The sequence below is a fragment of the Merops nubicus genome, unplaced genomic scaffold, assembly GCF_000691845.1.
Source record: "Merops nubicus isolate BGI_N331 unplaced genomic scaffold, ASM69184v1 scaffold7335, whole genome shotgun sequence".
NCBI lineage: Eukaryota > Metazoa > Chordata > Aves > Coraciiformes > Meropidae > Merops > Merops nubicus.
Window position 1 is genome coordinate 59,039 of NW_008607634.1, and position 24,750 is coordinate 83,788.

Below are 24,750 nucleotides of genomic sequence, written 5' to 3' on the forward strand. Positions count from 1 at the left end.
GCGATACGCTCCACCCATCAGGTACTCTATCACCAAACCAATATCAATCAGACTTATCCGATAATCAGGAGGTAGGTTTCCCTGAAATTGAAATAAGGATGGTGGGGGAGGAACAAATGCTTATTACTGGCATTGTTAAATATACTTTATAATTATGTTAGAATAAAACAAATTAAATAGTTACAAACAGGAATTTATTATTATGCTGTTTAATGAATTCACCTTAAAATAGATCCAACCGAAACCTGGATATTCTCGCTTGGAAAGAAGACATAGGTTAAATAAGAAGATGAAGAACTCGTGGGAAGTAACAGAAGACAACGTCAGTACACAGTACTCATATTCTTCAGCTGGGGAAACAAGGAACATGACTGCAGAACAAAAAGCACGAGGATCAGCACACTTGAAAGGTTAGGCACAGCTGCTGGACTCTAGTCCTGCAAGATAGCACCTTTTCTGCACCATCTGTCTCCCTCAACTCTTGTCCTGGCATCTCACATCTCTGCTGGATTCTCTAGATTGCCTCTTCTGCACTGCCAAGGCATGGTGAAGTGACATTATGCAACATCATTTGTTCACACGGAAGCAGTTCCTGAATGTGATCTTCCCATCTTGCAGTGTTTCCTTCCCATGTTCCAGGAAAGGAAAGCCAGGGGAGGTAGAGTTTTGTTAACTACTCTAGAGGGCTTACACAGTGCATGAGTTATTATTATCACTAGATAGAGGCAAGGAGAGTCTCTTAGCATTTGTTCTTGAGGTTATGTTCAAATAAACACATGCCTTTGCTTGAATTCCACACATAGGCAAGCAGCTGTATGTATGAAAGTATGAAATTTGTAATAAACAAGATATGTGTAGCTAATTCCCTGGGATTTTGTTCAAGAAGAAAACTACAGCCTAGGAATTTTCCTAGATGGAAGCCCCAACATATTTTACTGAAAGCTCCTGTAAGCACAGTAATCTGGCTACCTAAATTCAGCAGTGCCAGGGAAATTGTCTCTGAAGAGGAGAACTGCGCTTGTGCAGGATCCTGGAAAAGACACATACATACTTGCTCTTCTGTTTCTTTTCCTTTCTTATCCTCCCATAAATATTTTATAGATATTATGTCTTCAGCATACACCTTTCACTCTGAGGGGAAAAAGAATGCTACATATGTCTACATTTTATTACACTCACTTTGTGAACTCCCTGGCACATCTCTTCCTTCTTTTCACTGTGAAGACTGGAAATGGCAATGCTAAGGTTATGAGTTCTCCAATACTTATGGCTTGCAAAGCTATGAAGAAAGATCTCAGTAACAGATTGTCTCTTACTGCATATGAGTCTGAGTCTGCCTTTGAGTTAACTGAGCATTTCTATCCTCCAGAGGCAGTAAGCTTGATGTGACACCCAGCAGACCTAAACAATCTGGGCTGGATATGCCAGTGAAATGCTTTTGGTGGTCTTTGGTGATAAAAGAACAAAATCCTGAAGTGGCTACAGCTGCTATTCTGTTCCCCCAAGGGATCTCCACAAGGAAAACTCTGATCCCTTTACAGGAGCAAAGGGCCAATGGGAAGAGAATGCCCCTAAATGAAAGGGGCATATTGTTTTTTTCTCTAAATCAATGACTCTGAATTGTTCAGATGACAGTTTATGGTTTGGTGAGCAGTGCCCTACTGGAAAAGAAGACATAATTCAGCAAATTGTGAATAGATCACTCAGATCTAGAGATCTCATTAAGAACTCTGGAGGTGTACACAACCCTCTCTATGCTCTATGTCATTGTGCAAGAGATTTGACTACAAATTAAAGGTGGAAAGAGATAAAAATTATCCTTCTATCCTCCTGAACTATCCTACAGGCAGTAGCCTTGGAAAAAGAGAAAATTACTCTAGTAAAAAAATCAACTTGCATAGTCAGCATTGCAGATGGACCAGTAAATTGCATTTGTTAGCTCCAAACTTCTTCTGTGCACTGTAATAAAATAATCACATTTTCTGTAATGATATACAGCACAGATTACAGTTAGCCTGTAGCTCCTTTTATGTAATCATCAAAAGAAGGTTAGTAATTCACATGGAGCAATTTTATGACTGCCAGGTCTTCCTGGAAATATCTGCATGTCTGCAGATATCTGCCTGGCTTTTCTGCAGATGTGCTTATTAGATTCAGAGCAAGAGAAACACTAATGAAGAGCAGATGGCAACCAGTTCTGCAGAAGAGATAAAGCGGGTGTAAGATTCTCCTTCTTCTTCTACTTCATCCAGGAAGAGTAATGCTTATTTCCCTCCACGCTAACCATGGGATGAGCAGCACACTGAAAGGCTGAGGTGCACCTGTAGTGTACCATGACACGCAGTGGGCTTTCATTCAAAGGGACAGAAGATGAAGCAAATTTAGTTGCAGAAGGTGAGCTGCCAGCTATCTTTCAGTAATGTCCCTTGGCATATCCTTTTGCACTCTTCTTTCTCTTGACTGATTTGATGGGTGGGGTAATCACTATAGTTTTCAAGAATGCATGTTAGCTTAGTTTATTTGAATCCAGTAATTTTTATTCTGAACTGTTTAAAGAAACATAATGTAAATGTAAAAATTAAATCCTGCTGGGTTTTTGTTTGTTACCCAACACATTCTTCTTTCTCCAGAATACTTAAGGCAATGACAATTTTACTAGAAATAGGGGGAAGGCACTGGTAGAAATTGGAGTTGTAGCCCCCAGAAAGAGTTGTAGGTCTTCAACAGACTCCTGCTTCTTAATGTAAGACACTAAAATTGAATGCTTTGATATTATTAAGCAGCAAAAAATACCCTTGAGCAATTCTAAAGTACAAAAGGCATCACAGTGATGCATGTGTTAGAAAGTGTGAGCTTTTTTATGAGTTCTTCTGATTTCTAAAACTCATAAAGGGATGCAGATAAAAAACTTCCAACAGAGTAACTTAATGAAAGATGCATCTAGACCTCCCAGATAATAGTGAAACACTTTACTAAAGAAAACTTCAAAATTTACAGCAGAAATACACATTTTATAGACATATACATGTGTATGGCTCCATGCTAACATGCAATCACTTTCCTAAAGTGAGCAGCCCTAGTAAAGACAATTGCACCATCCTTGTGAGAGGAGTCAGGCATGTGCCAAAGCATCTGCTATACCAGCAGACAACTTAACTACCTTGGCAGTGGTGAGTCTGCTTGTAAGTAAAGGACAGTGGTGCAAATGGGCCAGAACCCCTGCAAGAACATAAAAAATTTGGATGGCCTGATTCTAATACAGTCAAGGCATGACAGAGGAGGTTTCATTTTCGCGTACAACTAACCTTTTAAAGATGAGACAAGTTATTCAGTGCTAATGCATTATTCTTTTTCTGAAGAAACTTCAACTTTAAATTGGTGCTAATAAATTATGGTATTTTTTCACTTCAAGTGTATTTTTATATTCAGCAGGTCCCAAGCCTCTGATTTTGCATGGGGAGGAAAAAATGACACTTTCAGAATTCTGTGTATTGTTTGTTAGTTCTCTGGAACTGCAGATATACAGTGGCAGTCCAAAATAAAGGCCTTTGAAAAATTGTATCACCCCATAGTGATTAAGAGATATTACCTAAAATTACTGGATTAAATTAAAAATTAATCCGTTAATTTCTACTGATCTTCCCTTGCTAGTTGAGCCAGGGAGGAATCTTTTAAAAACAACCTGTAGAGGGCAACCTCCGCTCACAGACAGGATGTCGAGCACGGCCACTCTTCCTTCCCGGTTAGCCTGGATGCATCGGATGGCCTAGGGGAGGAAGTCAGCCCTTCTGCTAAATTCTCTACCCTTGACAACAGACGTCAAAAGGGCCATGAGGAAGACCTGTCCCCGCATCTAGTTATGAAATTGAAAGATCGAAGAGAGATGAGCACAGTTGTCTCTAAAGCAGAGTCATTAAGAAGTACATGGTCTGTTAACATATGCAGAATTTAAGTGCACTCTGACTACTGCAAATTCTCTAAGACTGTATCTTCAGGCCTTTACAATATGCTACCCAAGCTAAGTCTTCAGAGTGATTCTTGGAAACCCAAATAGAAAATAAATTGCTGTCTTAGACATTTGTGTGTGGTATGTGTGTCTACGTGCACACACACACGTGTGTCTGTAAGCTGCCACAAACATGATGTGGCAGTAGGACTTCTGGTGTTCAAATTCTTTGCTCTGTTAAGGGTGGTCTTGCAAGCAAAAAACCCTGATAGTGTTTTATACTGCTATAAAACACATTAGTAGTAAGTTAAATAGTGCTTCTATGATTTGTAAGCGTCCATTTTCTATGTAGAGAATTCACGATGCAGATGTTAACCAAGTTTTATAGCATGCACCCTTTTAAATAGTGCTGGTTTTAAAGCTGGGGTGTATGCATAAAAAGCACAGAGTATGCATATCCTTTAAGTGTTATCATTTTTTTAATTACTATTTATATTTTGTGATATTGTAATTAAATTTGAGAGGTTAGGTATGTGGCATCAAAATATACATAAACTCAAAGAACTAGCATCAGGAGTGCGGCCTATTCTTCACGCATGGTGGGACACTTAACTGTCAAATAGTTATGTCCATTATTTTCAAGGAGGTGTTTTCATTTAAACTGTCGTCAGATCTGCTGACCGATTTACAGTTTGGTTGACTGGTAAGGGGTCTGCTCAGATTGCAGGGCTATGGCAAGCTGTCACTTTTCTCCAAGTGAACCATGGTTATGACTGACAAAACGAGAAACAGAGCCCCAGGGGTGCAGTTTTCTGACGAAAGCTGCATCAGGTTGTTTTTTTTTTTTTTTTTAAAGCCCTTAATTATATTCTAATAAGAGCACACATTGCTTCATGTAGTGGGAATTACGGGAGACTTCAGATATGAATAGAAGAAACAAAGATGAATTTATGGAAAAATGACCATTACCTAAGTTTTAGCAATCACTGCGGAAAAACTGTTATCCAATATAGTGTATTTCAAGTGAATGTCTATTGATATATACTTAGGAATTCTGATTTTCTTTGTTTTGATGTCTTTTTTTCAAGAGCTCCTTTAAAAACACATCTTTTTTTAGGGACTCAGAAAAAGATATTATTTAGTTACTCTACACACAAATTGCTATGCCTTCAAAGGAGGACTTGGAAAGGTAATGCTGGGGAAATGGAGGTTGAAAAGTAATATATTTTAAAGTAAGAAGACAGATGATGCTTGTTTCAAACTCTTAAAGGCACATAAACAACTGTTTATTTATTTAAAAAAATATTCTGGCAACTTGGGCTTAAAGAGAAGTAAGCAGTTTAAACGCACTCTAGCTTTACCCTGCTCTATCCAAGGGAATTTGTGCATAAGATCAAATTCAGTTTCTTCTGGAGCATTTCACACTTTCTAATAGTCATTTAAGATACTATATATAATTGAACAATCATGATGCCATGTGACACACTAATCAGAGAAAACCACTAGAGCCTCCCTAACCATAATTACTAATTATTCTGTGGAACTACTTAACAGAAAGATGGTACATGAAGTATTGCCACTCTCCTTCCCAGTTGCCTTCAGTTCTGCTCAGCTGTTAGAAGAAACCACCAAAACCTGTGCTCTTACAAAAAAAGTTTATTCCTTTTTCAATCTTCTTTCTAGTAGCATGCACAGAAATCTTGGAAAATCTCCTTTTCCAAGTATGCTACCCTTGAAGTCTGACTTATGTAATGTGCAAGGTTGTAATCTGCACATGTTTTGGGAGAATATTCAAGTTGATGAGGTCAGTTGCAGAGTCAATCTCCTTAGTTGATTTAGAGGGTAAGGGATTTTCATTCATTGCTGCTGCTTCTGTAACACTTTTAATCCTGTACACATTGCTAAAGGTATTTGGTATCTCCTTCCTGTCACTACATCTTTTTGCATTCCTGTCCTGCCCTCCTAATGGCTCTTTTTAACTCAAGGTGCTTGAAATTAACTTGATAAAGAGAGGCAGGGGAAAGATGCACTGCCTCTTTGTAAATTTCTGCTGAGGAACTTCAACAACACACCACACAAGTAGAAGAAGGAACTGTTCAAACAAATTACGATAGAGCAGAAAGATAAGGGCTATTTTACAGGCTCTGAAGTAAACTAACAACATGGAAAACAGCTTTGACAATAGTTGCAGCTATGGAAAAATACACATAACAGCATAAATCCACACAGTATGTAAAAGCCTACAATTATGCTAGCAGAAGCACTATTACCCAAGCATCTAAAATCACAGAGAAAGCAAGCCAAATAACTTCCTAATTGTGCTCTGTATGCAAAAAGTTCATATCTGGTACATACAAACAGGACATTCTGTAATGGCAGGGGAAGGAGAAGGCTCTGACTGAAAGCTCATGCAAAAGAGAGATAGTATCTAGCTAGAAAAAGCAATCATAGCATCATCTCCAACCTACCGTCTATTGGACTCTTACCTTTTTTACATCCCTGACTAGATGATACAGAGTGTTGGATGGCCCATGTCTCTGCAAAGGACAAATAAAGAAGAATAAAATAGTTTAGCATTGTCCAAAGACCTGCAAGATGTAAATGCTGAAATGGGTTTCTCACCTTAGTAGTTTAAAAATCTAGCAGCTGAGACCGCTTCAATTGTACAATGTTATCAATTAAGAAAAACCCAAACAACAATCATGAGACCTTTATTTCAGCTGACTCTTTTGTACCAAGACATTCAGCAAGAAAACCACAAGAACTAACACACTTGATGAAAACTCAGGTCCTATATACCAGGTTAAATTCCCTGCTTAGGCAAAGGAAGAGCTTAGCACAACATGCACATCCTTGGGGAGACAGTGGAAGGAAAAACAGCTGCTTAAGTGTCAGCTTTCCTGCACTCAGGATCTCCACTTCCACTGCTGGTGGCTCACAGAGGCCCTGAGCCTGACGTTGCATCTAGGTTGTCTTGTCTGAAAGTCATATGCATGCACCACCTATGCATTTGTCCAGTCTTCTTTTTACTCCACCTGGCACACCAAACATACTGCAGCAGACTCACACAATTCCCATTATATGTTATGTGGAGAAGTACTTATTTTATACTGTGTTTTTGACTGTTGCTGATATTTTAAGAAAATTTTATGGGCGCTGTCCTTGGCTGTAACTGATGACAGATGAGACCATTGCATGTGTGCAAAGTCAGGGTTTCCATATATACATTGCTCTGCTCTTGCCAACATTTAATTTTATGTAACCCCATCACTGAGCCTGGTGAGACCTTCCTGTGTTTCTTCATATGCTGCTGCAGATTTGCCTATCCTGAGTGAAGCTAAATAATCTGCAAACATTGTCCTTTCAGTAGTTACTGTTTTTCAGATCATCTCTAAACAGGCTAAGTAGCAGTGGTCCCAGGACAGGGTCTTGGATGACTCTGGTCATAATGTCCTTCAGTGGTGAGCACAGACCATATATTCCTACTCTCTGTTTTCTGTCCTTCACTTAGTTTTAAATCACAAATGCCCATTATCTTCTACTCCACAATACCTAAATTTCTTCAATAACCTTCGAGGTTTTTAAATATTGTCAAATAGGTTTTGCAAAAACAGGTGGACAAGGGCAACATCCTTATTCTCCTGCATGTTGTCTTCAGACAATGTAATAGATTTCAAAGGTGTAACATTTTTTTACAGAAGCTGGATAAACTCTTTCTTGACATAAAATGCATTTCCTTGTCTATTAATTTTGTTCTCTATTGTATTTTTACCAATTTGTCATGGCAGAAGTCAGCTTTTCTGGTTAATAGCTTCCCAGGTCACCCCCATGGGTCATGGTGAAATGTGGTATTTTGTAACTGGCCTTGTAATTTTTGTGGTGCTAAGGCTTTTATGGATGCATTAGGTCATATATCATAATTGGTAGTTTAGGCATTTCACAGCCAGGGTCTTTTGGGCTGAATAATTTATGGTGATTTCTATAGCTCATAATAAATTTTTTTCAAAAAGGCCTTCTTTTAGCTGTAGAACAGAATACTTTCCTCAAACTAAGTACTCCCTGTAAAACCCGGCTTTGGTCTAAGAACTACAATGCTTATCACCATAGGCTTTCTGTTCTTAATACATAGATGCTGGTTTAAGCTGATCAAAGATCAGATGGGACTCTGTCTCAAAGGTGGCATGGATACCTGTTCTTCCGAACTTTGCACAAATGTAATGGATTATTTTCATATTTGAGATTTTTGAAAGATTGACTTCTGGTCACCATCAATGTGGAACATATCTGGATAACAGCCCAGTGTGGCAGCTTATGATATCAAGGCTTTGAAAAAGTACTGGCAGCAAAAAACTTTTTGAAAAGGGCTATGCACTCTGTCACAACCTCTCTCCAACTGACAGAAATAGCAATCCTAAGAACTAGACAATGCTTTAAGATTTTTTTCCATACCACTTAAGCAATTTGCACTTACTGGTCTCTCTTGGTTGGCAATAATGAAGTGAATCCTTGAATGTGTTTTGCAGCTGAGTACTCAGAAGCAATTGGAACCTGTGCAGTTTTATGTTCATTTTAAGGGCAAAGACATAAAACTTGCAAACAGGATTTTAAAATTCAAAACTGTAATTGTTGGAACATTCATTGAGGACAAGAGAAAGTTGTTGACTGTAATAGACCCCCTGAAACAATCAAATTTCACCTTTGAACTCAGAATATTATCCCAAGAACTTTTCCTCCATTTTCTAGTGGCTAACAGCTGCAAGACTTTTCTGAAACCATAAGGGCTTACACTGTCAGGAGTCATATATCACCATCCTACAGGTCCTAGCTTGCCAGCTGCTGTCTTCCAGGCAGTGTCATCTGCCTAAATCTCAGATCTATCGTACTAGAATTACAATGTCCAGAAATTGGCCCGTACTGTGTGTGGCTTAATCCATGTTTTACAAAATCCACTCAGCAGATCAGGTGGGCAAGACACAGCATGTTCCATTACATGAGAGACAAGACTAAGAGACAATGTGGACTTCTAACATGGAAAATTTCCACAGCAGGTCCTGGCTGCCTTGTGCATCAGCATGTTTTTGTAGTGTGAGTGGGAGCTAGAACAATGAATATAGATAGAAAATTTGCCTTAGGTTGGCCCTACCGTATTGTACAATTCCTCTAGCCGGGAGATGGTGAGAAAACGATGCATGCTTACTCCATTTTCTATGAGCAATTTCACAAAATCCACTCTGTCCAACACCAGTGCATCCAGCATAGCTTGCTCAAGGGAGCCCACCTGCAAAGCAAACGATTAATTCAGGCTGTTCCTGGGCATCAGAGACTGTAGCTGGCTGGTCCGGTCACCCCAGCACAAGCAAGGAATCCTGACAAAATCCTGAGGGTTGCTCTACCGAACTTCAACTGGGATAATCACAGTTTTAGTCAATATTGGTTTCTCTGACTCAGAGCAGCATTTAAAAAATGCGTGCCAGTGTGTTAAGATTAACATACTCCAGGAAATCCAGATGAGGACCAAAGAACTGAAAGCAAGGAAACTGATGACCACACCTCCACACTATTCACCATCTCATTATTATCTTTATTTTATGCTTTTCAGACATTTTATTTATATTTGTAATGTGCACTCACACTCACTTTAATTCTCTCTCTACTAGCTTTTTCCTCTGTTTGTGTGTGGAAACTTGGGGAAACTTTGACACTGAGGAAACAGAAATAGCTTCACAATTAGCATTTCTTTGATGGACCATAAGAGGTCTTCTTATGAAAAACCTTTCCTTTTCTGTCTTTTCCTGGTTGGGAGTTAGAAGGGTGAGAAATTATCTCACAGTTCCAGCTTTTAGCTTGCAAAATGATTGCAGCTTGCAGCATTTATTCAAATTTTTGCTATGATGTGGTGATGGAGCAGTAATGGCAAGGACAGTTTAGTACTATTAAAATCCCGCTTATGTTTTGGTGCATACTTATGCCCAGTATTGAAGACAAGATGAATAGTCCTGTTCACTCCGTAACTGAAAAGGCAAGGATTTTTGAAACTATCTTTAAGAGGTATCAAGCTCCAGAAAATACTTTTAAAGCAAGCATTTTTAAACAGAGGCTCTTCCTTTTGTTATGATTTTTCTGCAGGAGCTGTAAATGCTCTTGTAATGATAGCATATGAAATTTTCATGACGGTAACAAAACAAATGTCATGGCAATGCATATTGTGATTTTTTTTTTTTTAATTTTTTTTTGTGAGTGACTTCTTCCACTGTAAAAACTGCAGTACAAGTTGGGAGTTGACTGCTCCTCCTCTGCCCCACATGACGTTCAATAACCCTTCTATTTACAGCCTTCCCACTCCTGCAGAGTAGCTTTGCCCACAGTGCTCCCAGGGGAATGGTGCTGGCCAGGGAGCACAGCTCCCTGTCTGCACAGCTGGCAGCTGGAGCACAGGATGGGGCAGATGTGAAGGTGGCAGATTGATGCAGAGCAGCACTGGGCACAAAATCAACACCAGGTCAGGTCTGGAGCCACAGCGCTTCTGCAGTGATGTTACTGATCAGCTCTCACGGTCCACTTGATGACCTCCACCATTCATGCAGCAATTTTTTTGACATTGCTATATTCAGTATTTGTATATAAAAAAAAAAATATTCCTTAAAGGGAAAAAAGTTTTGCCTTTCCTTTCGTTTATAGCCTAACACTGCAACATGGCTGTAAACTGGTATTTGTTTCGCTCAGCTTGCAGAATCACTGCTTGACAGCATAAATGCGTGGCTTCCCGTTCCTTTAAAGGTGTGGTCTCCAAGTGCTACGGCACCGCTAGATGTCACCATTTCCTCGAACAAACGAACACACCAACCTTTGTAGCCACGCCAGCCTTCAGTAGCTGTGAATCGGAACTTTATGTTTGGCTGGGAGCATGACTCGGTGTGTTTTAAACTGTGTTGAAACCAGCATCGTTGTGTAAGGTTTAAAGCGTTTTCAGTAGAAGATGCTGCATATATACTGTACCGGCCACTGCTGCCCATAAATAAAGATCTGACTGCGGGCGATGTCTACTCTGTTCCAGGCTAATGCCAGGCTCAGCTGGTCGGGAGCAGACGCGTTAGCTCCTGCGTATACAGACAGGGGTGCCAGGGGAAGAGGGGGAGAGGAGAGAAAAGAAACAAGACATACTTTAGACTCAGTCAACAGTCTACGATGGCAATTCCTCTTTGTCAAAAGTTGCAAAACCAAACCCTACACACACACACACACACACACACACACACGAGTGCACACATACACACACACACACATGCACACAATACCCCCATGCTTTTAGCAATTACAAACAGGTTCAGCTCACACAGACCTTACCAATTTCAATAGCTGTACATTTTATGTGTATCTTTCATGAATTCCCACCTGATAAGGTGGGGATCCTGCACAAGCACAGGAGTGTCTCCTCTACCTATTTGTACTGAGGAGTCTAGATGGAACAAATTTCCCTTCAAAGACGAAATATTCATGTAAGAAAGCATGCCATAAAGCTGGTGTCAAGCTATGATATATCTGAATTAAATAAAAAAAACTATGCAGATGCTAAGACGGGTTTAGAGCTGTTTGTTTTTTCAAAGGGAGGGTATGTTTTTCCCTGCAGTTTTAATGGACACTGTAAGACATTCCTGCCCTGCTGTGCTTTTTGAATATTTCCCTAAGGATTTAATGGTTCTTAGCTGATGTGTAATAATAAAACCTTATTTGTGCTTCAGTGTCACAGGGAGAACTGGCCAAATGAACTGATCAAACAAATAAATAAAGGGCCCTTTGGCATTTAACTACATAGCTGCTTGTAGTGATTAGGTGATTGTATAAAGGATCGTTTTCTGAAGGCCTCATACCTCCACTGTTTTCTTGTCTTTTAATTCTTACACTGGTATCACAGAGTGAGGACAAACAAGCGCTTTTCATTACTTCAAAGCATTTTTGTCCCCATTTCAGTACTATTCAAAACCACATATTGTTCCAGCTGAAAGTGGACTCTGAAATTGGAGGCACAGAAAAGAGAGTGTAACACGCTGGCCACTGAAATTCTGTGAAGGATCAGTTCAGCTGACTTTTGGGAAGCTTAGCCTATGGTTTAATTTCATAACTCTCAACTTTGCCGACAGTTTGCTGCCATGAAACTTTGCCAAATATTTGGCAATATTTACTGCAATTATTTGGAAGATGGTGGACTGTAGATCATCCAGATCACTTTCTTTTTATTACAGAAATGAGCTCTGATAAAAAGGTAGGTGATGTAAGAGCAGAATGATAAAAAGAAAATGAGAAAAAAAAGCAGTGACAACAGTAAAAGACCCTTCTATGACTAAGAAATAACAGGAACACCCCTTGGGATAAGACACAGTTTCTCCTTGCTATATACTGTGACACAGAAAAAAGCTCTCACAAGAGACTTCATGGGGGATGCAAATGACATCTGAACCTTCTTGAGTTTCTTACACAAGAAACATGCAACCCTCAAGAACAGAAAATATTTACCTTTGGGAAAGGCAAAAATGTCTCTGCAGTTTTATTTATCAAAACAGAAAAAAACTACCTGCAGTGGGTATGATAGTGTAAATTAAGTACTGAGAGCAAATAATGTTCTCCCCCTTTCTGAGGCAAACAACATATCCTCTCAAAACGTCATTTTATATCCTCCTCCCCATCCATGTGCCTGCAGAAGAAGCGAGAGCTCCAGCAAGTGTTCAGGCAAGCTTTCTGATGCACAGTGGAGAAGGCACATTTGTGATTCCAAAACCTTGGGGCAGTGATGATGATCCTATAGCCTGGCACCATTTTGCACATGTGATGGGGGAGCTCCACCTCCTGATTTTCCTAAGCTGACCGTAGCCTACTGTCTGAGTAGCTAGGGGTACAGGCTGGTTAGAAACTATTTTGGATCAAAAGTAGATGAGATGGAGTTGGGGAAGGAAATGGGCTACTTACACTTCCCCTACTTCAGCCAAAATTCAAACCAGATCATAAGGGTGAACACCTTCTGACCCTTGGCATGAAGCCTTCCTCAGTTTCTGTCAAGTGACCTAGCATTCCTGGGCCTTTTTGTATTTTAGGAAGGATCCAGCTGCTGGACTTCTGGTGCATCTGATCACATGAAAAAGCAGTTCACAGGGGGCATGAGGCTGTGGGTCCACCTCCATAAAGGCTCCAAGCCCAGGGGTTCATCAGAATTGTTTCCTTTGAGTATACTTACTGCTCCAAATACTGAGTGGAGGGAAAAGCAAACCTCTGTCCTTCCCACCTCCCTCTGTGGTGTTTAAGGCTGCCAATAGTGGACAAGTAACTACTTGTCCACTATTGTACTGTGTACTGTGGGTGCATGTGCAGTCCTGGAGATGATGCTCTTCTTAGTGCTTGTTACTACACCAGTTCATTTCATTGTCTCGCAGAGTGCTGCAGACATTTGGCAGTTGAAGGAAATGTAATGCTTCTCAAGGGGTTTTGTACTTCAGATCCAAACCCATCCATCAGCTAGGGCGTTGACTGGGCAGTTCAGGTCTGCATGCTGGCGCTCTGATGCACAGGGCAGGACGGCTGCTCCTGGAGTGAGGCTTGTTGGAAAGCCCTTGCATCCGTCTCCTCTTCCCTATGTCTTCCTCTGTCTTCCCTATGTGGTTTTCAGGTGAATGTATCTGACTGTGTACTACACTGGTGCTACATAAGAGCAGAAATGAAAATAAACCTACAGATGTCTGTACAGAGCAGCATACGGGCTGTGAATTCTGTGCAATTGATTTTATTACAGGATGGACAGATGACTTTTGGCTTAAATCAAAGAGAAAGTATTGGGGCTATTTCAGGTGGAATTCTATACGGTATTAAAAAGTAAAAATAATTTCACTAATATAAGAAAAACTCCCAAGAACAAACGTGAGGTGGGCTTTCTTATACTGTCTCCTTTCAATCATTTCCTTGATTGCATTCAGTGCCGTAGAGCATAGATTTGAGTAAGTAAAAAGAATCCAGAGAAGTGACCTCTCTGAGGACTCATCTTGCTCATAAGCACCACTGCAATGTACCCAAATCAAAGCCAGAGGATATCTGGGAAATCAAAAAACACAATAGAGTTAATAACCTATTGCTCTCATCAGTTCAGTACAGTAATCACACTGGAACTACTTCTTAGGCCCTTAACACTGTCAGTGGTGAAAAATCAGTGTTTCCTCTCCCTACATTTGTTTCATCCTGTTTCATGGAAAGATTCTCTGCTTAGTTGTGTTGTATTATTTTAATTACCACAGTATACTTCCTGCTTTAATTAGTGGTTTAGGCAGTATGACTAATATCTATGTAATATTTACTCAGTATCCTAGTGTCTGGCTAAGCACAAGGTATGTTCCTCAAAAGAATGCTTTAAGACCATATGACTAATGGCTGCACTGAGACTCCTAGAAGAAAAGTTGCATTTGGGATGTAATACATTGGTTTGGCAGTATTTTGTTTCAGTACAGATATTTCTGAATATAGAAAGACCATGCAAGTACAGTGCAAAGTTGAACGAATAAGAAGGAGAGCTGGAACATCTGTTAGTTCTTGCAGGTATTAACCTCATGCTCTTAGATGGCCATCCAGGAATGCTTGGATATCTCGCATGGATTCTTCTGGTAAGAATTCAGATCATCTATGCAATACCTTGGACCAAAAGTGCAATGCTCCTTGATGATACTAGAAGATCTTTAAGGTCCCTTCCAACCCAAACCATTCTATGTTCCTCTAATTCTACAATAAAGCCTGGGACCATAAACTTGACTGTGCTTGCTAAGCAAGCCATAGTCCATGTCAGACAATGAACGTTGTGCTCTTACAGGATCACAGATTACTGAAGATATACACTACAGGCTTTCCGACACTGCATGAAGTTTATTGTGATCAATCTAAACCTCTAGAGGATTCTCCTGGGATAATCTATGATACTTAGGGCTCAGGAATCCAGAAAGCCGAAATGACACAAAACTGACTTACCTAGACAGAAATGGTTGTTAGAGACCCATTTCCACAGTGCTTTTAAGGATGTCAGTGTCCTCTTTGAATCATTATTTAAACAAGAGAATTAGATACAGGGAAAATAGCAAAGCAAATTAACTTTCAGCTCTGCATCTCAGCAGGTCTTATGTTGTCTTCTGTTTCAGCAGCTTTTTGGTGAAAAGGCTGTCTATTTGCACAGTATTTGCTACAAGCATCTCCCTGTCATTTAGCAAATCAGCTGACAATAACAAAGCTGATAGCAACAAGAACTATACGGGCAGTAATCAGATATCTGGCCTAACTCTGAAATTCTTCTGTCTTTGTGATTTCCTGGTTGACAGACCACCACACCGTCTTCCAGGACCATATGATACTACATGATGGCTGTTCAGTGAGCATGAATCATGATTTATTCAGAGGCTGGAAAGTATGCAGAGTCATCAGATCTGCATTAGCCTAACATGGCTTATCTCAGGGGGTTATATGGTGGTGATACCACAGGCATATACTACACAGTGCCTCTCTCCCCGTGCTAACAACTGCACTGGGAAGGCTCCTGGAGCATGCGCTGAAACATGGATGATGCTTATAGTATTTTCCAGACATTGCAACAGCTTCATGAACTATCTCCATATGCTGTCTTTAACTTCCTTGTCATATGTCTTGACTGCTCAATTAGCAGCTGCAAAAGGACAGAATCCATTACTGCTTCAGCTCCTACTGTTCAACAGCGCACAAACAGTTAAAGTATATAAAAAATTTTACTTGCTACAAATTCATGCAATTGGAAACTCACTTCCCATATTTGCATGTCTCTTGAAATTTAAAAAAAAAAAAAAAAAATGAAATACAAAAGCCATATGCTGTTGTGACATCCATGCAATGTAAATTGATAACCAGTTTGGATGCCATTCCCTAGTTTATTGAGGATCATTTCCAAGACAGATAGATCTGCTGACAAGACTAAACAAGTGACTCATGAAAACAAACAAAGGAATAAACTCTTGTATTCAGTGCAGGGGCTGGGGCTTGTGGAATATCTCACCCAGCAGAGTTCCTGTGTTGGCAGTGTGCCTGATGCGGGTTTAAGAAGAGTCTAGCTCATCACAGATTTTACACAGCATATAGGAAATGATGCTTTGTGTTTCTTAATCCTTGTCCTCTTACTCCCTCAAATCACTCCTAACAGGGTGGGATTGGTAATTAGCTGGCATGTGCCTTTAATACTGGCTAGCAGGACCTGCAAAGTCTTCATCAGTGAGACACAAAAAGTAGCAAATAATCACTCACCAGTTTCATACTTTTCTCTGTCTCTTTTTCACACAGCACTGAAGGGGTGAAAGAGATTAATTCCTGAATCTAAACTTCAGAATTTCAAGATATTCAGAACTCATCCTCAAATCTGCTTATTAGCAAATCAATGGACAAGTGGTTCAGCATTCGATGAAAAAAACAACTATCCATCAGCCTGATGGGGTATATTTACAGAAAGGCAATGTTTCTTTCAAGGTGGGCCAGAACCTTTGTACAAAGACATGGCATAAATAAAGACAACTCACTTGACTGAGATGCGAGATCTCATCTTTGCATACATAGATTAAAATGTTATATGGACTTCCATTCCCTGTGATCAGAAACCCCAGATTAACAAGAGGCATCTGATAAATCTGATCTTCATTGAGTACCTTCATAACCAGAAATTGCTGAAGAGCAGGGAAGATGAGGTGTAAGTTTTACTTCCTCTGGCCTTTGAGCAAGACATAAATACTACAGTCATCAGCAGATCACCAAATCAAGATTGTCAGACAAGAATGAGAGGAGATGTCCAAGTTACTTACACAGATTCAACCACTGTCTGAGCTAACTGAAGTTCACTATGATGTCTTGAACTACTATTATGAAGAGGGAAGACAATTCTATTTTACCTAAGAGACAACAGGACCAATTAAGCACTTGCAAAATGGATATTCCAGATCAGAGAGATCACACTCCCAGACTGCAACCACAGCACAGTTGTTCAAGTAAACACTGCAAAGTAACTTTTCAAACAGAAAACAATCCTTCCAGGGCCTGTGATTTATTTTCTTCAGCTTCCAAGATGTGGATTTCAAGGTGGTAAAAGACTTCAGGGACCTATGCTGGGAATCAGACCTTGCAAATATGCCTAGAAAAAGTGGAATCACAACTTCAAGACAATCTGTGTCTTACTAATAGAAATCAAGTGCAGTAGTTTCCGTGATTGTCTTAAGAATAAAGGTGAAGAGAGTACACTTTACACTGAGGTTAATGAAGGAGCCAATTATATTTAAGATAAAAATAAAATATTTTCTAAGGATAGAAAAACTCAATTTGGTGATGGATGCAGTTCTTTTTCCTTGCTTTGAATTAGTATCTTCTTTCTTTCGTCACCTTTATTGATATTGTTTCTGTGTCCAGATGATCAAAATGCCTTGAGATTTAATTTTGCAGATGGCTAAAACCTGTTACCTTAGGGTAGCAGCAAAAGACTCATGTTACCTGCAGGAGAAACGACTGGTATTTTGATCAAAATGACCAAAAGAAGCAAAGACAGCAATACTACAGAAACCTAAAGAAACAAAAGCTACTGGAGCAATATAATTCCAGCTCATCTTGCTGGTAGCTATCTGCTTGCAGTCATACTTTTGAAGTGGCCAGTGCTTGTTTATTCCCCTTGTTCAGACTTTTGTTTTAAATATTTGACGTAAAATTTTATCCCATTTTTGAAATGGGATTAATAATTGTGTAAAAGGTAAGACACTGTTTTGCCTGGTTAGGTGAAAGTGACTCAGACCTTCTCCATTTTTTCTTCACACAGCTTTTGTAAGCCTGCACAGGAAGAAACTGAGTGGAAAATTGAGCCCCGGAAGAAGCAATAATAATTCCCATGACCTTCTGAATACCCAGTAAATGTATTAAATTTTTCGTTATCACCCAAATTCAGGTCTACCACTTGGCATTATGTACCCTCTTAGTCAAGTGTGGGGGTGGCAATAATATGATGACAACTGTTAAAGAGCCTCATGAAGCATAACTTTCTCTAGTCACCTTTGGAAGTTCATTCCCTAACATTTGTCAGATTGCTCTTTAACTGTTTTTTTTTTTTTTTTTTTTTTTTTTTTTTTTTTTTTTTCTTATGTCTTATTATTTGTTTTAAAAATCAGTATTATGTAGCACAACATAGTCTAGACAGCAACAAGATGACCATGGTGATTGATACATGCGATTTGTGAAAATCCTATTTGGGGAAATACCATATAAATGCAAGGCTAGAACCTTCCAGATGTTGCTTAGATGATTAATTCTTCAACAGATAAGTACATGTGTTCCAGAGCACTTAAAATCTCACCTGTCAGTGTATTTGCAAGCAGATGTTAAATTACCTGATAATATAATACTTTGAAGGGAATCAAGCTAAATGGTATACGTGTCTGCCAAGACCAGGTTTTATAAGGAACTGTAGCAACAGCAGGTTTATGGTAAGAAAATGTTTTAGGAGCCTAAGTGTAACAGGTAATGGCTTAGAAGGATTCAGTGACCTATGAAGTTTAAGATTAAAACCCCTACTAGTCCAATAGCTGTGTTCTTAGCGCTAAGAGGCTAAGAGGAGTGGAGGCTGAAAGGAATCCCATACAGTTCCCAGACTTTCCAACAGATTACTATAGATAACATTTTACTTTGCCCCTAGTGCCAGTTTTACCTAAAGGGATATAATCTTCTGGATGTTCTGTTAGCCACCAAGGCAATAGAAGTCTGAGAAGTTTTTCAGTTGTCTTTTGAGTACTAATCTCCTCAAGCAAGCAGTGAGGGGTCACCACTGATGCTTCTTGTGACACATTAGTGATAATGGGTGGAGACTAAAAATTCAGAAAATATTCAAAAATATTTTCCAATACTTAGAAAACCAGTAGCTATTAAAACATTAAAAAAAGAGCTGAATCTGTATCAAGCAGTTAGGGCAAAAAGTATACTTCAGTTTCACAGGATAATTTACTAGCTTGATACAGTAGATATTGGCAATAAATGCAGGTGTCAGCACAGCAGAAACACACAGTTAATCCATTTGGATTGATACAGAATCACTGTGGAGTGAAACTGTATTACCTTTCAGCAATGCTGTCAGGATAGCTAAATCAATATCCTGGTGTCCTTCTGATCCCATGCGAAATACTGTTATCTGAAAAGTTAAAAGACAATACAATTACTGAAACCACGGTATTTTTTTAAAAAAAAGAAATCAATTCAGGTCTGAATCATTTAGGTCTCAAAATAGCCTGATGACTACAAGATGATCTGACTTTATACATTTAATGAGAACCTTATTATGTAGGATTAACACACAGCATTTTTTTGTGAGCTAAAATTTACTAAATATAGAAATTGTATTAATGAGCATATAGAAGAAAAGTCTTCAGTGAAACAGGGTAAAATTTGAGATGAAGGAATATTCTTGTACTAGAGTAATGTTAGTGTTCCCAGTACATTACTAAGAGGCATTAGGTGTATTATAGATTGTGGGCCTAATTTATGGCATACAGCATTGAATAAATATTTTGGACTGAAATTAGAAACATATTCATATAGCAAGAAATTAAATAAATGATCAAAGAACTAGGCTTCTAACAGGTCCAGAAACACCTTTAGTGATGTGTGGTTAGTGACCTATCACTATAAGATATAAGCTTTTGAGACAGTGAGGTAAGATTTAATAAACAATAAGAATTAATACAGTGGGGCTGTTCTTTTAAGCCAGTTTCACTCTTGATTAAAATTGCACTGAAACATACAGGAGTGTAAATCCCCTTGCTCCTTTTGTTGCCATGGCAATAGCTGCTCTTGGTCCTTTGCCTCTTAGAAAGCAACAGAGACTGCAGCTTTTGATTAGAGTCTTTCTTTTACGAATGAAACCTATGTCATCAATTTGATCTGAATACCTGTTGCCTGTTTTTCTTTTTACCAATACAGATTGCTTCTTTTTTTTTTTTTTTAATTAAATGATACCTCTAGTTTGGAATTATGTAAACACTTTACAGCAGCATATGATGTCCCCGCATTCCTAGATTGCTACTCATACAGTGCCACTGAACTGCAGCAACACCTGGGATGGAGGTCAGCAAGCATCAGGGCACAAGCAACAGTGTACCATGATGGTATAAGATTTATAAAGTGATCAAGGCTAAGACAACACGTCGGTGACAAGCTGCAGTTTCCAGATGAAATAACCCCGCAGAATGTATCTCAAGAAATCCAGTGTAGCCCCCCTGTAGCACCCGTTCTGCATTCAGTTGTCCTCAGAGCTTTATGAAGACCAAGGGGAGGTAAGAGATGTTGGCATCAGTGACAGTAGCACAGCATGTTTGTTAGAGACTGACAAGGCAAACTGGATGAAGTAATAGGAAACTGACTTAGCTCATTTAGTCAATTGATTTAGATGATGCCTAAAACACTTAATGTGAGGAAGCATTTCAGTTAGGTGTCCTCCCCAGTTAAAGCAGGCTTAGTTTGACCATTCAAAATGTTGCTGAGAAAAGGATAAATACTGCAAATACCTTAATAATCTATTTTTTCTCTCCCTCTGGATTCTACAGATGTTTCTGGCAAACCACTTGATGTCCCATACCATAACTGTTAGAATAGAATAGAATAGAATAGAATAGAATAGAATAGAATAGAATAGAATAGTTCCAGCTGGAAGGGACCTATAATGACCATCTTGTCCAATTGCCAGACCACTTAAGGGCTGACCAAATGTTCAAGTATACTATTAAGAGCATTGTCCAAATGCCTCTTAAACGCTGACAGGCCTGGGGCATTGATCATCTCTCTAGGAAGCCTGTTCTAGTGTTTGACCACTCTCTTAGTAAAGAAGTGTCTTCTGATGTTTTCTGTAATGTTTTCCTTATCTCCTGAATGACTGGCAATGAAGCTTTTCCTGAAGTGTAGGCAGTCTGCTCCTCTGGCCTCTAGAGCACAGGTAACGTGTGTAGAAATACATTTCTACATATGTCTCATCTCAAAACACACAACAAATGTGAGTTGATAGACTCAGCCCCTCTACCGTGCATGCTCATGATGTGCTTCCCATGTCACAGATGCGGAGCTGTGTCACAGTGATTAGCAGCCAGGCAGGCAAGTCAGAAGGTGTAAGGAAGAGAAAGCCTTCCCCCCTTACCCAGCAGGAAAGAGGAACACCTCTCTTCTCATCGGCAGCTCCGGCAGATGCTGACAGTAAGTGGACGAATAGAATGTTGCCGTGTAACAGTCTGATTGTAACATCCTCACAACACTTTGCAATTTCCTATGCCATTTTCCCAGCAACAGGCATCTCCGTAGCACTGAGGGGCAGTGTGGCAGCCTGGCAAGCAGATCAGCTAATGCTGGGAAGGTCTTGCTTGCGTCACCACACTTGGTGGCAACACCACACAGCAAAATGCCCTTCTCCTTCTCTAAGGCCAAAGGTGCAGCAGTCTGCACATCGGGGACTTGAAAAAACTGAACAACAGGAGTTCAGTGGAAGAACAAAGTACATCTCAAACTAAACACAGGGTCAGTGAACCCCCAGCTTAATTAAAAGGCATCATACAAACTGCAAGCACTGAACACCTTATCACTCAGGCAAACCACGGGAAGCGCTTTGCACATATCAGACCACATACAACCCTAAACTTCCAACTTCTCTATCATCCCTCTTGCCTGCAGGCCTCAGAAAAATAAAGCCAAATCAGCAGAATAAATTGCTGCTGTATTAAAAATAAAATAGAACCGTGTAATTTAGTTACATTAGAATAAACAGATTGTCTTTCCACAGTAACTGTGTTAACTTTATTGTTTTTAAGAGCTTTAGCGTAATCCAAACAATAATATAAATAAAAAGAAGATAAATAATTGTGGAAAAGAGATGGAAATACAAAGAGTGCTTAGACTTATACCAGAATTATTATAATTTTGAGGGTCATGCCCAAGACCGAACAAGAATTTTAGACAGAACCAAGGCAAAATATAACAATGCTTCATTTCAAAATGCTGTGAGTTTAAGTAGATCAAAGACTCAGCTGATGCCATAGACTTTTGCGTGTTCTGAATGCACAAAATCTTTCAGGATGGTAAACAGATATGTTCAGCTTCTCCTTATGGTTTAGGTTAACTGTAACTATCCATCACTGCTTTTACTCTGCGATGGATGCACTCCTCTTAAAGATCAGAGCTAATCCTCTTGTGTGAGACTATCAGTAAGAACTCAGCAGCAAACAAACAAACAAAATAAAAGGTTTGGCTGGAGACTGGGCTGATAAACAGCTGAAGCTGCATTAACACAGCAGAAAGTCTGACTACAAATCAATGGCCTTATACTACAAATATCTGTGGTGATTTTGATTTCCCCTTGAGTTGGGATACCTCTCATGGTTACCTCTTGAGTCTGAGAGATTCCTTACCTGACACCAGACACTAATGGGTTAGTAAGTGACAATTTTTGCATGCAAGTAACATTTACCTGTAATGTAACATGTACCTATAGTAAGCTTACGTGATAATCTCTGTATCCCATACTAACTTTAAGTAAACATTATTGACCGAAAGTCAGTCCATCTGTATCTTTTACATATTTTACATACCTAAATTTACTGATTAGAACTCAATAAACTAACTGCTAGAACAGATCTTTCTGAATGATCTCTGACTCTCTCCCATCACAGGTCCCGAAGATGATTTTGCACAACCTGCTGCACCTTACTACTCTTACTCATGCAGTTTTTTGTGATAAACTTTTCACAGCTATTGGTTCTTTAAACTGTTCCCTCCCAAAGTGGTGAAACAGCTTTTTATCAGTCTGGACCTCATAGGCAGGTTTTTGTCCAGTCATGGTTTCCCATGGTTTTGGGAAGATTGATTCTTTCTTCTTTCCATTACTGCCCTAAAGCTTGTGAATGACCCAATGAACTAGCAGCCTGTAAAGAAACCTGAACATCTCCAGCAGACGTGTATTGCTTATCCAGTGCAGCTTTATGTCAGGCAGCTCTCATACTTGAATGATTAATTAATTAAGGGAGCTGCACATTCCCCTTGCCATTTCTCACAACCTCTATTGGAAATGCAGTTCCCAAATGCTGCCCCTTTGTTTTCTTCTGACACATTTAAATGTGGATAAAATAAGAAAATAAACAGGCTTTGTAAATCACTGAGAGAGGCAGAAAAACACACTTTGTTGTTGGATGATATCCTCGTGTCTTCTCCTAAAGAAGACTCTCTTGACCTTTCCAGAAAGAAAGTATTCATTTTGTTCCTGTATTTTATGAGTACAGCTGTGAGAAGAGCTATTGTTCCTAAAAAGTGGATTTACTTCTTTATTTATACAGTATTGGTAGTTTTTCCAGCATCCTTCAATTTTTGTAGTCAGATGCATGAGGAAACAGGGAAAAATCCCAAAGTATTTATGCGGACTTTACACTTAGAAATGTCAAATATCTCTAGGTCTCAAAAAAACCTATCTGCCTGTCTTACTTAGAGAGCTGTTCTTCTGGTGATTTCTTTTCCCCCAATTAACAGGTAAGAATTTTATGTTTGCAATATACTCATCTAGTTTCAAGAATCATTAATATATCTGACAGCTTCCTAGTTGCCATTTACAGGTACTCTACTGGGTAAATCACTGCAGAGAACTGAGAAACAAGATATCAGTGCTGCTAAAACAGGACCTGACTAGTAGCTCTGGTAGAATGGGCTACAGATCCTACGGTACTAACATGCATAAAGCTGCTGTGCTAAAGGAAAATATATGGGTCAGCAAATTATTCAAAGCTTCCACTTGCTGGAAGAATTTCTGCCACTGAGATGCAAAAATAACAGTAAATTAAAGACTTATAAACCCACTTAATAACTCATTATTAAGAAAAAAAGAAAGCCTTTCTTCTTTAAATCAAAATAAGAGACAGTGTCTAAGAGCCATTCACCTTTAAAAAGACCTACTCTAGTCCTGTTTAAACCTGTTGTATATTCCTAGCTGCTATACAACTCCAGTGAAAAATTAAAAGGAAAATCAGCCTAGTAGAGGTGTGCATATAAATTCCAGGACATTTAATGATAAAAAAGTAAACCCTTAGAAGTTGGCATCAAAAAGCAATACATGTTTAAGACTTACATACCCTGCCAAAAGAAACAAAGGAGTAAGAATTGTATTATCACTCGGACTACCACTAGCCATTCTTCTGCATTACTGTGAAAAAGAGATTAAACTGAGAATTTTCTTTGTGCTGATCTGATTCAAACTATATCTATAAAATGTTTTTCTGAGCATAATGAAACTCTATTAGAGACAAAATCTACCATTTACCTTACTCAGCTATTTCTTTTGAGCCAAAACCCAATTTATGTTCAAAGAAGAAAAAAATAAAAAAATCAAGTACTCTTTTTTTTCTCCCAGGGATCTGGGGCACAATATTAATTCCATGTAGCTTGTAGTTTCAATTGGTGATGCTATACTCAATTATTTTAAAAGAACAGCTTTTTCTTTTCCTCTGCCACCACCTTTGGTACTTCGGTGTTGGTCTTTTTCGATTTCTTCCTTTCTTTCCTCAGTGCTCACATTATTTATTGGCTTGAAATTACTTTTTCAGGTACTTGCCTGAGGCATCCCAGTGAACAATTGTAACTTCCAACAGCAAGGTTTTAAAAAAAAATTATTTTTCCTCTCTTCTTTATAAATATAATAGAAACTGATATTAACATCCCTTACAAAACTGTATTGCACTGCTCTGAAGAGTTAAATCTTCAGCTGAAAACATACCTGAAAC

At 39.1% G+C, this 24,750-nt stretch overlaps 1 protein-coding gene across 1 annotated transcript in view; it reads right to left on the reverse strand.

The window, feature by feature from the left end:
* Positions 1-24,750, reverse strand: part of LOC103772669 (transient receptor potential cation channel subfamily M member 3-like) — an 87,742-nt gene that overhangs the window by 46,906 nt on the left and 16,086 nt on the right. The window contains 6 exon segments of the mRNA XM_008940009.1: positions 1-81; positions 223-258; positions 6,433-6,483; positions 9,090-9,224; positions 10,943-11,043; positions 19,067-19,139. The exon segment at positions 1-81 is cut by the window's left edge and continues 15 nt beyond it. Of these exon segments, the coding sequence (XP_008938257.1) occupies positions 1-81; positions 223-258; positions 6,433-6,483; positions 9,090-9,224; positions 10,943-11,043; positions 19,067-19,139 (477 nt within the window).